The sequence below is a fragment of the Pleurodeles waltl genome, chromosome 1_1 (genome assembly GCF_031143425.1).
Source record: "Pleurodeles waltl isolate 20211129_DDA chromosome 1_1, aPleWal1.hap1.20221129, whole genome shotgun sequence".
Lineage (NCBI taxonomy): Eukaryota > Metazoa > Chordata > Amphibia > Caudata > Salamandridae > Pleurodeles > Pleurodeles waltl.
Window position 1 is genome coordinate 381,676,619 of NC_090436.1, and position 16,356 is coordinate 381,692,974.

The 16,356-nt window shown below is 43.7% G+C and overlaps 1 protein-coding gene across 2 annotated transcripts in view; it reads left to right on the forward strand.

Moving 5' to 3' along the window:
* Nucleotides 1-565: 565 nt before the first annotated feature.
* CENPH (centromere protein H) overlaps nt 566-16,356 on the forward strand; it is a 322,688-nt gene continuing 306,897 nt past the window's right edge. The window contains exons 1-2 of one of the 2 annotated variants that reach the window (XM_069223100.1): nt 566-765; nt 9,972-10,027. In XM_069223100.1, the coding sequence (XP_069079201.1) occupies nt 722-765; nt 9,972-10,027 (100 nt within the window). In that variant the 5' untranslated portion in view covers nt 566-721. The remainder of the gene's footprint in view (nt 766-9,971; nt 10,028-16,356) is intronic. The other variant, XM_069223109.1, reaches the window with a different exon arrangement.

A 16,356-nucleotide genomic window follows, 5' to 3' on the forward strand; every position in this document is an offset into this window, starting at 1 on the left:
CCCGTAATTTTTTCCCATTTACGCCAACGAGGGTTCGGTTCTGCAGCTGTCTGATTACACGCACAAACAACTTCAGTAAATGCAATTGGACTTTTATAGGGTAGAAGAGTGCATATCCCACCGTGTACTATACTTTGCATTTATTATTTATTTAAGGTGTATGCTCCCTTTTATATATATGTTCGCCTGAAGGTGAAAGGCCAACAAAACAGTCACAGATCATTGTGTTCTTTTTAGCCATTACTCTGGCCCCCGGCCCTACACTCACTGGCCCCGCCCCACTGAACTCTGGGTGATTTTTTTTCAATTTGAAAAAGCGCGAACTCAAGTCGATGGTATCGGAGCGCTTTACAGAAACACCAGACCAGCGCTTCTGTAGCCTGTCAGAGGAAAGACGGATCGGGGAGATGCACGTACAGACATAACCAATCAGCACTTCGGAATTCTGAGCAGCACAGTAGGATTGGCTGAGGTACCCCAATCCTAAGTCCTTTTACACGTTCTTGGTACCTCCCACTCCTAAACGACTCCCAAAATGTGTTCAGCCATGGTATTGGTTATCATAAAATCCGGAAGTACCTGAAGTTACTGGCAACTGGGATCCGCTAAACGATAAAAAATGAACAATTAACATTAGTCTGGATCTACGGGCCGTTTTAGTAAATAGCGGACAGGTTGCGGACTAGTTGGATCTTACGTCTCGGGCACCCCAGAAGGACAAATGGATCAGCCGGGGAGCGAAGACAACATTTTAAACCTCTGTAGGTGTGTGAAACATAGCTATACTTTTATGCAAATTCCATGGTTCAACATTGTTTTCTTTTCTTTCTGCCCGTTTTTTGCTTATAGGCTCCCCCCTCGATAATATCAGTTTTAATCAAAATAAACGGGAAATTCTTGCATATATGTCATACACAACGATCTCAAGTAAAAAATGGATGCACATATTTGTGTGAAGTCATTTTACACAAAGCTATGAACTACTTGTGTGGGTATTTACATTTAATATTTAAGGCATAAGTCATAGTTGGGCGATAGTGTATACAAATCGAAGTTGCTGTGTAAGAGTAACGGAACACGAGATAGTGACCCGAAATAGACACGCATATTGCAATGTGTAATGACATCTGTAACTTTAGTTGTAAAATACCAACAGTAACGTCAATAAAGAGCAATATGAACATGTCCACAGTCAGGTCAGTTACGTCTCTCACATACGCTACAGATTATATTTTCTATTAATTTGGCATCCTGGATTTTCTATATCACGAGAGCTGAAAGCAGTGAGCCATGTCAAATGAGTTGGGAGTATATCGAAGAATATATCAGATTGGTTTAGATTGCTGTTGGAAAAAGTCTAACATATCCCATAATCGCCCGGTTCTTGATTCCTATTTAGAATCCTGATCCTGACGTTATCACCATCTCTAGTAGAGTATGCAATATGTATGCATTGACAGTTCTTTAGAGCTTTTAAAATCAAATAGGATCGCTCCGACTCCTGTGACAAATCAGTTTTTTTTAATTTGGTTCTTTTTTGAGCAATTAATGCATCAATGTGACGCCCTAAATGTTCACACAGTATTGTGGTGGGTAGAATCTTTGTACAATCTCGGACACTAAAATTGATAAGTCCACTACATCCTCTCAGCCCTTACAATGGCTGCACGCACCATCAACAGAATTATCATCAGTTATTCTTTGGTGGATGTATGACGTTTCACACATCCAGAACAAAAGGGGTACCCTTTTTACTCATCATTACATGATACGTACTCATGCATAGGCTACTGGTTAACAACCAGGGATACATGTACACGAAACCTAATATCTTGCCACGTTCTCTTTCTGTTCACTACCCAGTGACAATTACAATTGCTTTGACTACTTTGTTCAAACAGAGGCACCCTTGGATCCTTCCATCTAGCTATTGTTAAAAGATGAAACCAGGCAAGGAACTGTAGAATATTTCACTTCAAACAAGTGCGCATTCTCCAACTATTGTACATTATAGGGGGCATTTAACACGTTAATTAAGTGGCCTCTGTATCTCCAAGCCGTTGGGTACTCTTTGGCAGATTCACAGTACCCCAGACACACCGGAAAGTAAATTGAAGGAGCTGGATGAGAAATACTGTAGAATAAGCAACTCCAACAAACTATCCTAATTGTAAACTGCTTTACTAATATTTAGAGATGAGTCTGACAGAGGGGTGCAGTGCCTGGAGAGGTTTGCCTAGACGAGTAGTAATAGAGCTGGCATGGGGGTGGACCTAGCCGTACCTTAGCTAGACTCCTGAAACCTGGATGGGCTTCACAGAATTTTTTTGAACTCGTAGGCAAAAATGGCATGCGACATACTGCGACCCTTGATATTTTATCAAGTTTCTCAGACTACTATGCAGAGCTCTATAGAGACTCAGCTGAAGGATCGAATGATCAAAAGCTAGATTACCTAGCAGAGGCTACCCTTCCATGATTTGACGTACAGGAAAGAGAAACTTTTATTTATCGTTAACTGTTGAGGAGTTAAGAGGCATGATTAAAAAAACAAAAAATAAATAAAATAAAAAACATCTGCTTACAGGTAATCACCTGGTAACGATGGCTTGACTTCAAGTTTTACAAAGCATATGCAGATATCCTGGCCCCTCATTTATTGAAGTTGTATGGCGACTATCATTGTTTTATTAAAACCACACAAATCCCCAACGGATCGTCATGCATAAAGGCCAGTTTCTGTGGTTAATGCCAGCACATACATTCTGACAAAAGTGCTAGCTACTCGATTGTAGCCAAGTATGGGGGGTTTGGTACTCTTTGAACAGGCCAGGTTTGTCCAGTGCAGGTCAGCATTGTAGATAATTTCTGCACGCTTTTTTCACTTAGTCATCAAATCGACCCCAGTAGATATGGGTTATTGACATGTGGCTAGTGCTTTACATGCTAAAGGCTAGGTAAAGTGCAAATTAAAACATTGCTCTCAGAACATCTTTATGTGAATATATACATGGAAATGTACTACAAAAAAATAACAATAATTTTGCACTATAGCAGAAAATTCAGAAACCAGTGAGACAACCGGCTAGCTATTTTTCATTTGCCCCTGTTTATCTTTAATTATAAGATGTGGAAAATTTCCTCTGCATACATTTTCTTTTCCTACTTTCTACAGACACCAGCTGTTCCACATTAGTTCAACCACCACATTCTACCCGCTAATATGCTTTGATTGGTTATTTGAAAGTTGATTTTCTGGCCTACCGGGGGTGTTCCCGTCGGAGCATATATTAAAACTGCATATTCACTGCCCATTTTTTGTGTTGGTTGTATGATGCCCACTTCTTTGGTTGCATTCCTGCTGCTCATGAGCAGCCAACTGTATGGCATACACTTTGGCTATTGGTAGTAATATTGCTCATACTTTAGAGGTTACTGCCTGCGACTCTGGGATGGGCGCCTTGGACAATATTCCTTGGCTGATTGTATAACTGCCTAATCCCGACTGTATTACCCCGGTTGCTCCTGTATCTGAACTAAGCAAAAGCTCACATGATTTATTGCTCATTTTTTTTCTTTGGTGGTAGTAGTAGATACCACGTATTACAATGGCTGTTCACGAATTGTGCCAAGACGTTCATCTTCTACACTGGGAAATCTTGATATATCATCACTGCCTCTTTCTGGGACTTGAGCATGCACGTTTGGTGTGAATTGTCTGCTCTGTGATTGTGTCAGCAGCATGTAAGTGCACCATTTTATTGTTGTACAAGCCTGTGGGATGGATCTTGCACTGCTGTCTATGGCATATTATCGTGAGATTTCTGCACCTTTTTATTTTCCTACTCATTACCTTACAATCTCTTTGGAATGGACAGGGGAGAAAAATCAGCAGAGTTTAGGAAGAAAAGTTTCTCAATTTATATATAAAAAATCTGATATGTAATGTGTACACCAACAGAGGAGGAGGTACTGGTATGCTGAGAGGCTGCACAGTGCTTTCGAGCAACACAGCAGAGGGCTTTTAAAGAAAGCAGTAACTATGACGTGGACAAATGTCAGTGGCTACTTTTTCTCTGTTCTGTCTTATCTAGCTAACCAGAAACATATAATCAACATTTTTCCAGTCCAGTTTAAAACTGCCAGGGGTGCTTACAACAAGGGTACAGTTTAGGTGGGATTATGCTATTTTTCATTGTCCACTCACCCTGCTAAACAAAGATCCAGATTTTATGCAATTTTTGACTGGGATTGCTTTAAAAAATGGAAGGATGACAAATGCTATTAAGTCAATGCCAGATTAAATATTAAAATCAAAACCTTTGAGAGAGGTAAAGTTTAGTGTAGGCTCTCTGATTTTCTTTTTTTATCTTCAGTTCTGGCAATGAGTGATGTTGAAGAATGTTATCAATTAGAATTTGTATAGCACAGCTGCTTCACCCGTGAGGATCTCAATGTGCTGAGGGGTCGTGCTGCTGGATCATGCTGCCTGTTCCTGTTGCGTTAACATCCTGGTCTTGAGGTCCTTCTTGAACCGTTGGAGCGATGGTGAGGCTCTGAGGTGCAGGGGAAGGGTGTTACAGGTTTTAGCCACCAGGTGGGAAATGGCTTGGTGGATGCGCTGGGTAGCTGCCAGGGAGAGGGATCTGGAACGGAGTTTTCTGCTTGGTTGGTGGAAAGTCACGTGATTGTTGAGGTGTGCTGGTCCTTCGTTATGTAGTGCCTTGTAAGCGTGGGTGAGCAGCTTGAACTGGCATCTCTTTGGAACTGGTAGCCAGTGGAGTTTCTTGAGGTGAGGGCTGATGTACATCTGCCTAGGGAGGTTGAGAATTAGTCTGGCTGCTGTGTTCTGGATGATATGCATTTCCTCATGAATTGGGCAGTGATTCCTATGTAAAGGGAGTTGCCGTAGTCAAGTCTGGGGACAAGAGCTTGTGTGACCGTTCACCTGGTGTTGGGTGGGCTCCATCTGAAAACCTTCCTGAGCATTTGGAGGGTGAGGAAACAGGCGGAGGAGACAGCTCTGACCTGTTTCCTCATGGATAGCTGGCTGTGGGGGATGATGCTGAGGTTGCGGTGTGTTTGGAAGATTTGGGGGTGGGGCCTAGCTCAGGTGGCCCTCATGTGTCATTCCATAGGGTATTGTTGACATTCCAGAAAATGAGTACTTTTGTCTTGTCTTTGTTGACAATTGTTGTTGATCCAGATGGCCACCTCCTTCATGCATCTTTGAAACCTGTCTTTAATAGTCGTAGGATCGTTTGTCGGATAGAGAATGAGTTGAGTGTCGTTGACGTAGGAGATGATGTTGGTGGCTCCTGACAATGTTGGCCAGGGGTGTCATGTATACGTTGAAGACGGTTTGGCTGAGGGATGAGCCTCAGGGTACACTGCAGGTGATTTTCTTAGGGATTGAGAAGCTGGAGGAAATGATGATCTTCTGCATTCTTCCTGTGAGGATAGGAGATGATCCACTTGCGGTCTGCACCATGGATTCCGATCTGCTGGAGTTTATCAGTGTGTGGTGGGATAAATACGGTGTTGAAGGCTGCTGAGAGGTCGAGGTTGATGGGGCAGCTTTTCTCCATGGTCTAGCAGCATTCTGATGTCGTTCGTGGCTGCAATTAGGGCTGTCCTGGTGCTGTGCTTTGCCCTGAAGCCGACTTGGGCGGTATACAAAAGGTTGTGGTTCTCCAGGTATCTGGTTAACTGGATATTTATAGCTTTCTTGATAACTTTGTCTGGGAAAGGTAACAGAGAGATGGGTTGGTAGTTCTTGAGTTCTCCTGGGTCTGTAGATGGTTTCTTCAGTAGCAGCTTCACGTTGGCATGATTCAGTTTCCAGGAAAAGTGGGCGGTGGTGATCAAGGAGTTGAGGACCTTGGTGAGTTCTCTGCTGATGAGTTGATTGCCGAGATTGTAAGTGTGGTGGGTGCAGGGGTCTGCTGGGCCTCCGTGGCAGATCTATCTCATGATGGATGCTGTTTCGTTCACAATGAGGGTGTTCCATGAGGTGAGCTGGTGTAGTTGAGTGACGGTCGGCATAAGGCGGTTGATGTCATCTTGGCCAGAGGGCTGGGGTGCGTTATCTTGGTAGAGGGTGTTGATTTTGTTGTGGAAAAGGTTAGAGAGGGTGTCCCAAAGAGCTTGTGAGAGTGTGATGGTGCTTTTGGTTGCTGAGGGGTTGGTGAACTCCTTGACTATGATCAACAATTCATTGCTGGTGTGCTGCGGTCATTGATGCGGATGGCTAGGGAGGCCTTCTTGGTGTTTTTCAGGAGATGGTGGTAATGGTTGAGGGGGTCTTTGATTCCTTTTCAGCCCTCAAAGGTCTTACTGGCGCACCATCTTCTTTCCTTCTGTCTGCAGTTACGGTTCAGTTCGGCCGTGAACGAGTTGGGGTGTCTTGCTTGTTTCTTGGGGTTGGTGGGTTTCCTTGGTGCGACTTTGTCGGCACTTGCCGTTATCCAGTTTGCAAAGTTTTGCATTGCTTGCTCTGCGTTTTCAGTGATGGTGGGTAGTCAGGAGTTGGGGATATTGGTTCATCGTTGCTCTGAAGCTTTAGACTAGTGGCGTCCTGGTTTGCTGTCTGTGGGGGCAGTGATGTTAGGGGGTTCCACAATGGAGAAATGAATGCAGTGGTGATCGGTCCAGGTGGGCCCCTCAGTGTGGGTGTTTGTCACTCTGTTGCTTGCTGAGAAGATGGGGTTGAGCTGCGGCTTGGGTGGGGTCGGTAACAAGCTGCTTGAGTCTGAGGCCGGATGTTAAAATGTGTCTCAAGGAGAACAATAGTTTGAGTGTTTTTATTACACCTGTCAGGCATTTGAAATGCACCATTTATATTAAGCACCTTTTCACTAAGTTCTCACAAGACCACAAATCTGGCACACAAAAAGAATTCAATACAAGGAAGCAACTTATTAACTACTCTGCAGTTGGTCCATGATAATCTTATCATGTTTTTACCTGGCAAGCCTGATAAGTGTTGGCATAGGTATGGTGCTAAATGTATTGTGAACAAGACAAAAACCCTGCAGCTCCATGAGCAATTGAAAGTTAATCTGTTTGGTGTATGGCTCAGTTCATTGAGTTATATGACCAGACATTCTTGTGAAGAACTAGCAACCAGCCACATAAATAACAAAGCGAAATCCCATTCAACCAGCACAAATCCAAATGAGTCACCTGTGCCATGCTGTAAAAAAAAAAAAAATCTGACCGCAAAAGTGATCATTTCTTTGAAAGAGGAATGATTACTATGTGATCACTAAGTGAAAAGAAAATGAAATTACAAAGCTGAGGTTTGCTAGCCTATTGATGTAACTTTTGGAACGTACTCCTCATTAGATAGATTTTATACATATACTGTCTACTTAAGCCATAGTCAAGGCAAATCGTGATTAGTGCCTGGGCCAATGTCTTTCTAAACGGCGAACGAAGCCAAGGAAATACTTTTTTAGAACATGCATAGTGGCAAAGCAGATACCACAGGTAGTGCTAATCTGATCTTTTGTAGAAAGGGTATGATCTAGCTTAATGCCCCGTTTTTTTTTTTTTTACAACCTGTTTTGGGACTGGGACTGGGCAACTTCCTTGGGCCATCAGTCCACTGACCAGAGCTCCTGAGCTTTGCCAAATAGTATAATCTCCGATTTCTTGCTTTTCAGTTGGAGATAGTTTTTGGTCATCCAGTCAGCAATTTCTTTCATACAGCTAATGAACTAAGACTTAACTTGTTGCTGAGGAAGTCCCACAGCCAGTATAGCACATTGCAATATATTCCTGCATCATGCAATCTGTAGATTAAGATCAATTGGGAGACTGTATTGAAAGCTGCAGATAGATCTAATAATACCAACATAATAGATGTACCTACATCTAGTGACAGTCTGATGGAGCTAGTGACTGCAACTACTGCGGTCTCCGTGCTATGCAACGCTCAGAAACCTGACTGTGAGGTGTCCAATAACTTGTAGCCCTCTAAGAAAGCAGCCAGTTGTTTATTTACATGGCCTCTAAGTGCCTTTTCTAGTGTGGGAAGCAAGAAAACCGGACGATAGAACGAGTTTGTAGTTAGCTGCGGGTTTCTTTAAAGTAGGAGACACTTGGGCATTCTGCTGAAAATTTGGCAGAGGCTAATGAAAGATTATAAAGAGCCATCACTGATGGTGTGATGAATTGGGCTGGGTGCAAAATAATCCTGGAGATCTGGATTTCACACGAACTGTCATATGCTGAACCTGCTCCAGAGAGAATGGTAAAAAAAAAATCCGAAGTATCGGCAACGTTTGGTGGAGGCAGGCTAAAATCAGCTACATCCTTCTGCTGATCTTGGTTGGCTGAAAAATAAAGGTATATAGCATCTATCTTATCCACAGAGAAGTCAGCCAGAGTTGCAGAAGGCTTGCGAGGTGGGATGGTGCGATTACAAGGTGTTCAGTGTTTCAAAAGGTTCTTTAGTAGAATTTCCAGCCTGATCGATCTTTTCTTTTAAGTAAACTTAATGGGCTGTTTTAATCTCTTTGTGGTCGCTGCTAATCGACTGCATGTAAGCTTCCTTGTCCATGGGAGATTTAGTAGCACACCACCTACGTTCCAAGCGTTTGCAGTTAGGCTTCTCCTGATGCAGGTCATTAGAGTACCAGGGGGCTTGGCCTTTGGGGAAGGAAAGCTGGCAGCGTTTTAAATGGTGTTACTTGATCGAAAGCCCACATGGAGGGAGTCATGATAAGCTGCTAGTGCCATGTTAATTTTGGATTGCAAGTTGATCGTGGTAGGCGTAAAGATCTCTGAGAAGGAGGCGGGCGAAAGCACGGTCCATTTGCGTCTAGCTCTAGTAGTCCCTAGCTTGGGCATGTTCAGTGGTTTGTTGCATGTGTTGAACGATTTATCAAGTAGTAATCTGACCACGTGATGGGTAGTGGGGCATCGCAACTTACTTCACAGAAGTTAGTAAATATAAGGTCCAAAGTGTGGCCTGCTTTATGTGTAGGTCCTTTAACCACTTGTTTGAGCCTGATCATTTCCATATCTGAAAGTAGTTGGGCCCATGCCCATGTTCACTGGGTTTTCTGTGTGGAAATTTAAAATCAACCAGGAGCAAAAACTTGTTCGCGAACAGAAGGTGACTAGCTATAAAACCGGTAAGTGTGTCACTAAAATGCTTTTATGTGCCAGGACGCCGATAAACCAGAGCCCCCTTCCAGCAGTCCATGAAGGTTAAAAGTAACCTGTTCTACCCAGTCTGTGAGTAGCGTATCTACTATCCCTAAGTTAGACATGAAAAGCAATAGCCACTCGCCCTCTTGGCCTCGTCTCTATAAAGATTGATAGGGAGTAGTTGTCTGGGAAAGCCAGTAAAATACAGGGAAGTGCAGCGGCATTGAGCCAGATCGTGGTAAAGAAACACATTTTAGAGTAAGAGGTAGTAATGAGGCCCCAAATTTCTGAGGAGTGTTTAACCATAGACCTTATGTTGCAAAGCGCAAAGGTTGTTTACATTGTTGTTCAGGCTACATTTTGCCAGATAACTATATTGGGTAATCCATTGCTACAGTTTATTATCAGAACAGGTATGCTGTAAATAAAGCAACACGTTGTACTATTTGGATCGCATTATTCTGATCTTTAACTCTTCAACATTTTATCAGTTTGTTTTCCCCTTCTATCTCTTTGCCACCTATTTACCCTAACCCTTCGTGTTACCGTTCTTACTCCTTCTTCTTGGAACATGGCAGTAGATGCCAGTTATTTCAAAAACGTATTTATATTGATTGTACAAGAAAGTCTGTCCTAATTATGTGAACTAAATGTGAAACATTGAAAGCAGCTTAAGATGTAACGATGTAGCAGAAGGAAGGCGGAAAAAATAATTTCACAAAAGGTGTAAATTATGTTGCTAATAAAGTTTAGCTAACCTGTGTAAGGATCTTTCAGAAATATGATGTGCTTATTCTGTTTTCTATTTGCAGAATTAGAGATCAGTTAAAACAGCATCTATCAGAAGTTCAGAGAGTGCTTGCAACCAGTAAGTAGACCTATACTATTTTGCTATTGTACTTTGATGCACAGTTCTTAAAAGTTTCCTTACACATCATGCTGTACCCTTTCAACCTATGTTCAAGAAATAAATATATGGGCTGTGAGTTATTTTCTAGAGAAGCCATCCCTGGCCTGAGTGGGGTTGATCCCCACATGACCTCATACCTCCCCATTGAGCTTGTGGAAGATTGTAAAACTGGCAAGTACACAGGTTCCAGAACATTGCACTTGGATGACCCTCAGAGAGAAGCACATCCTCATTTCTGATTGTTCTGGGACCCATCCACCTGACCTGTTTGTAGAATCTGAGTATTTTGGAAATGAGGGGCACCCTTGCCTCCTTCTGGGCTTTGCCAGAGCCTTATCCAAAATAGTCCCTTACTACCTGTTGGAGCATGTGTTAAGTTTTCATAGAAAAGCATGTCAAGTTAAATTCTGACATTACTTAAAAAAAACAACTTTTTATTAGTTATAGTGCAACAGAAACAGAAGAGAATGCCCGTAGACACAGGGGTTGCATACAATGTGCAGTGCAATTCCAATAAATTGATTGGAAATAAGAGTATATAAATCCAGATGTGGCACAACGCAACGGTATGGGTAGAGAGGGAGGGTAAAGGGTAGGTATTTTTGATGTGTTACTTCAGTCTGATTCATCAGAGTCCAAGGTGATTAGATAGTCACTCAGTGGCTGCCGTATGCCCTTGGTTCTAGAGGTTTGGAGTTGTAGGTGTCCCTTATTTTGTCGCAATAGATAATGATTTTCAGCCAGGCTGAGTCTGTACGGCATATACTGCTACTACAGTAAAGTTCCAAACCACATTTTGCCAGGACTATTGAGATTGCAGTGAATTTGCGGACGCAATTGGGAAGATCCTAGACATAGCCCAGCAGGGTCAGCAGCGGGGAACGAACAAGTGTAGTTCTTATCATGGCAGAGACTAATGGGAATATTTTGGCCCAGTATTGCCCAATATGCGGGCACGTCCAGGTTAAGTGAGCAAGGTCTGCCTCTGTGGCATGGCATTCAGGGCATTGAGACGAATGAGTGGGGTTAGAGCGCTAGATCTTTGGATGTACGATGGAAGAATTGGAAATAGAGGATCTTGTGGTTGATGGAAATGTATTTCATCTGAGCACAGCAATCGCACTGATTTCATCATATAATGGTTGGCCAAGGTTGCATCCCAGCCCTCTTTAGCCTGCTTGGTAGGTTTAGGCTTCATGGCAAGCCCAGTTTGATATAATCTGGAAATCAGTTGCCCCCGATCCCAGTTTGTGATAATGAGCGTTAATGAAGGGAACTCGTCCGGCGTCAGTGGTTATATGGGTAGTCGTGAGCGTAGTGTATTATGAAGTCATCTAAGCATGAAATGGTCCATTTGGGAAGCGTATTGTAACCGAACATTGTCTGCATGTGTGATGGCGGGAAAGAAATCTCCCATAGTGTGCAGGTCGTGGTGTTGGAGTGTCCGTTGGACCAATTTCTTGGATGTGAGTAAATACCGGAAGCGGGGAAGTACTACCATTTTGATGATCGCTACCTGCCCTGCCATAGAGAGAGGGAGTTTAATCCAGTGCTGTACCTGTGTGGCGAGTTTGTCAATGGCGGCGGGGCTGTAGTTGAGTCGGAGTATCTGGTCTTTTTCCCTATGTAAGTAGCTATCAAGTTTAGTGGAGCCAGCACTTCATGTCAGAGGATGTTCTAAAGTGACCTGTTGCTTGCAGATGGTTGGGGGAAGATTTCAGATTTAGCCAAGTTGTTGTGTAGGCCAGACAGAGGTCCCGAATCCCAGGATTTTACAGATCAGAGGCAGAAGATTGTCTGATGGGCAGCAAACAAATAACAGGATGTCATCAGCATACATGAAAGGTAGGAGGGGGCTGGTTGTTAATTGGATTTCTTTGTGCATGTGTTTTTAATTCTGACGTTACTCTTTACCTCATGTGGTACCTGTGTATGAGAGATTTGACATTGCTTAATTCTCTCTGTTGAAAATACTTGTGGCACTTTTCTATGTGCGGTTGAATTCTGGGTGTTTCCTAGTTCCTAAGCGTGGTCATTGCATTCAGATCTTTGAGCGGAGTCATAGCTCATACTCCCTATTATTATCCTTTTCTCTCCTCTTGCGCCCCTTCCTTTCTTGGAATTCTTACATAGCTCTTTGCCACCTTGTTATTCTTGTGCATAACTTTCACCTAGCCTAATTTATGATTTGTTTATATTTGTTTGAAGCAGGTCATGCACTGAAATTTGCTTTTTAGCCCTTAAGGTAATCAATTTCTGCACAATCTTGAAAAGGCAGATGATTGACTACTATGCTAAGTTGGAAGTACGTCAAGCAATTGTAGTTAGTAAAATGGAAAAAAGTTTATCTGAGGGGCATATTACAAAAATAGCGTGCTAATTGACAATAGGTTAATTGAAAATACGTGATTTTTAAGGCCTTTGTGATGACTTTTTCCAGCCTTAAGTGTGCCAAAAGGTTGTTCCGTAGTGAAGACCCTATGCTTTGGGAGACCTTCCAAGAACACATTTTATTTCACTGGTCTTGTGCTGGAAAGGATTTTTAGGGGCTGACCTCGGCCATCTTAAGCATTGGTGAAGCTGAAATGTCTTTGGATCACTATTCCCCACGTGAGCTTGCACTACATTTTGTACAGGCATTGAGTTGTGAAATGTGACATTCCCTCAGAAATTATTCTGTATAATGACTTAATGATTGGTATCATACGAATGATATAACTCAAGTTTATAGGGGTTGTGGTTGAGTTTGGGCTCTTTGTAGTTTGGGGAAATCTTTTTTGGGAGCCCTTTATAGATGGCATTTCAGTTATCCAATCATGAAAAAGCCACAATTGTTTAATGGGTTAGTGGCAGCTGCAAGAGGATTCTACAAAGCAGGTGTAAGTGATGAACACATTTTTGGTGACTGTTGACTTAAGATGATGTAAAAGATAGGCCACTCTCAGGTGGTTCAGTGTATACTGGCTCTGTGAAAGGTAGGGGGTGAAACCTATTAGATGAAGGAGAAATTTCATTTCTTTGACTGAAGTAGAGCCACATTAGACTAGTCCTGTTCTGGACATCTTTCAGGCAGTTTACTACATGCTGTGACTTCCCATATTTTCTCTGATTTGAGGTTGACATAAATGTTGTAGTTTTCATTTGGTGAGGTGGTGGTAGGATTCCAAGATGTATGTTGGTTCATGTAGATGTTAAAAAGTATAAGTAAGAGTGCTGAACCCAGTGGTAGTCTGCACTCACTAGTAATGATGTCAGGATAGACGTGAAAATTGGTTGGCTTTCTGGTTGTGATTGCTCATGTAGAAGTTAAATCAAAATAGGGTTGTCCCTGTAACTGTTTCAGCATGTATAACCAAGTGGTAAGGGATGCAGAAGATTCAGAGCTTGTTTGCCTTTGTGAGGAGATACTGATAGATAATTTCTCACATCCGAGACTGTGGTTTCTGTCCTGTGGATTGGATGGAAATCTGGTTGATGATCACTAAGGAGGTTGTTCATCTACTGGTGAATGGAGAGTTACATGGTTACCACAGTTTCTAGAGCCTAACCGATGCAGGTTAGGGCTCTAATCCAGTTATAATTAGTTAGAATGTTGAGGTCAGCATTACATTTTTTTCAGGATTGTTGCTTTAGTTTATTGGGGGCCTAATCTGAATATAACAAGTTAATTATGAGGACAATGATTGGACAAGAGTAGGAAGTCTTATGTTGATTAGTATACTGCTTGAAAGTTGGTCATCAGCAAGAGGTTTTTGAATAATTAGCAAATCTTCTACCTTCATTTCTTTGACAGGGTTGTATTGTCTGGTTCTGGCAAGGTGTGAATTAGTGCAATGTTTTCTCAAATAGTGATTTTGCTGCTGAAGGCCTATAAATTGTGCATGGTTCAAGTGAGGTGCTGCACAATGCTGACTGGGTGTTTTGGTGCTCTCTAATTCAGTGAGTGTTTCTCCAGCACTTTTGTTCTGAAGCCTTAAAACAGATGTGCATTTTCAACTTTGTGTCATCGATGCCCCACTTTCATGGTATCTAGTCTTTCATCAGCAAAGTGAATTTTCCACAACAGTATTGGTCCCTATGAGAGGGAGTACACCCTGCTGATGTATTATCATGCTACGGTCAAAGTGGATTAGGGCAGTGAGTTAGGAGTTCTGGATAGAAATGTTGCAGTTGCGTGTGATGGAATTTCTTTTTCAGACCCCCAATAGTGCACCTCCCAAAAAGATGTCTGTATCATCGTAGTGTTTCATTTTTTTGCTAACTTAAATAGAAGGAACAGAATAGTTACTTGTAATAGCAGACACCTGTTGCATAGTCTGTATCATTTAGAATGTTAGCTGATGTTTTTTCAAGTAGAAATTCCTTCAAGTATTTAGACTTTTTAAACCGGTTGCATGATGAGACCTGCTGTTCAACATTATAAATCACGTTGTTACTATCTAAAGTTTTCAGTGGCCTAATAAACACATTAGGCTAAAAGTTTGTGTCTCATAGTGTGACTGACTGCAGGATCGTTGATGGTCATGAGAACATGTGGTGTCACTTGAACTGAACTTCAGTTACAATGTTGATGGTGAAACTAAAGAACAGTGTCATGAGGTGCGTGGCCATGCAAGATGGCAGGCAGGATGCGCCCTTGAACGGCTCCTCGTGGGCCCCACTATAATCCTCAATCATCCTAAAATACGCTGTGCGGATGAGGGCAAACAACTTCTAGACCGTAGAGGGAACAGACTGTTCTGAACCTTGGTGTCTCTGCTGCCCGATTGCTTCCCATGACGGTGTTCGAGCCAATGTGGAGCGGGCATGCAGGTTGAGTGCGGCCTAGGTGGGCATGCGGAGTAGCTGCCGAACCCTCGTGGGGCCTCTGGGGAATGTCAGAGCTGCCTGCTACTGGAGGTTATGCACCTGTGGCCAGCAGAGGCTGAGGTTGTATCGCCCCTTTTCTTGGGGAGCGGCCGCGTTGGAGCTTCTCTCTAACCCCTGCCCCTCCCCCCTTCTGCGTGCAGTGCCGGCCGGGCCTGTGAGACGCAGGGCGGGGGCGCACCAGAGGCACGACAGAACACCGACTGCCTCATCATGTTCCCCTGTGACGAGGGGCACAGCACGGACACTGAACAGCTGGGATGCATTGAGAGTGGAATGCCACAGGAGAACGTTGGGCTCCCTGGGAATTGTCAAAGGAGATCACATAAGGTGGCAGATGGGCCCCACCCCGCCAGGCAAACCTTACACTGCTGGTGCCTGGTGGCAGAGAATGGGAGGCCCAGAGTGCAGGGCCTAGGAACTGTGCAGCAGCCTATTCTAAGAAGGTGCCAAGACCTCGCTGGGCTGTTCCCCCTCCTTGAATCCTCAGAGTCCCAGATTAAGGTGGACACTTGCCCTGAGCAGATGGGGGGTGGCTTTTGTGCCTACCTCCTGTTCCTGGAGCACCTGGATAGGGGACAGAGGGCCCACAACCGGAAGACTAATTCGTCACGTAATGTGTGCCAAGCAGGGTACGGAGCAGTGACCCTTGGGATGAATCTACATCGGCCAGACAGCTGTTGCATGTTGTGGCAGTGGTACAATCCAGATGGGCAAGGGGAAACCACAAGGCTCCATGCAGGTGTACACAATGGAGCATTTTACACAACCCAGACACCAGCATCACAGAGACAGACCAGGCAGTTTGGCTCCTGCAGTGACCCTGTGAGGGAACACACACCAGAGGTGCCGGGCCAATATCCTGGCGGCTATTCGGGGATCTCAGGCAGCCTTAGAGGAAAAGATAGAGACATTGTCAATCGAGGTAAACCTCTGAGGAGCTGACCTGTGGAAAGTGTCGGACAAGGTTAATGCTGCAGAGGGGTCTACCGCATTGCTCCAAGTGAAGGTGGCTCAGGAAACAAGTGACCAGCATTACGTCAAAGACCGGGGCCCTAGAGGCATGAGCTGAGGATGTGGAGGGGAGGTCTTGCTGCAACAATGTCAGCCTACTGTAGTTCTCTGAGGGAGTAGATGGAGGCACAGCGGAAAGCTTTGTTGAACACTGGATTCGGGATACATTGAATCCTTACAGCTTGTTGCCACTCTTTACTATCGAGAGGGCGCACATGGTTCTCCCACCCTCCCTTCCCCCCCTCCAAGGCCGGGGGCGCCCTTATGAGCTATCATAGCACAAATTTTGAACTACAAAGGTAGAGACACAGTATACTCTGTGCAGCCCGAAAAAAACTGACAATGCCCATTTTGAAAACCATAAGATCTCCATATATCCCGAATACACCCAGAAGATGCAAGGGAAT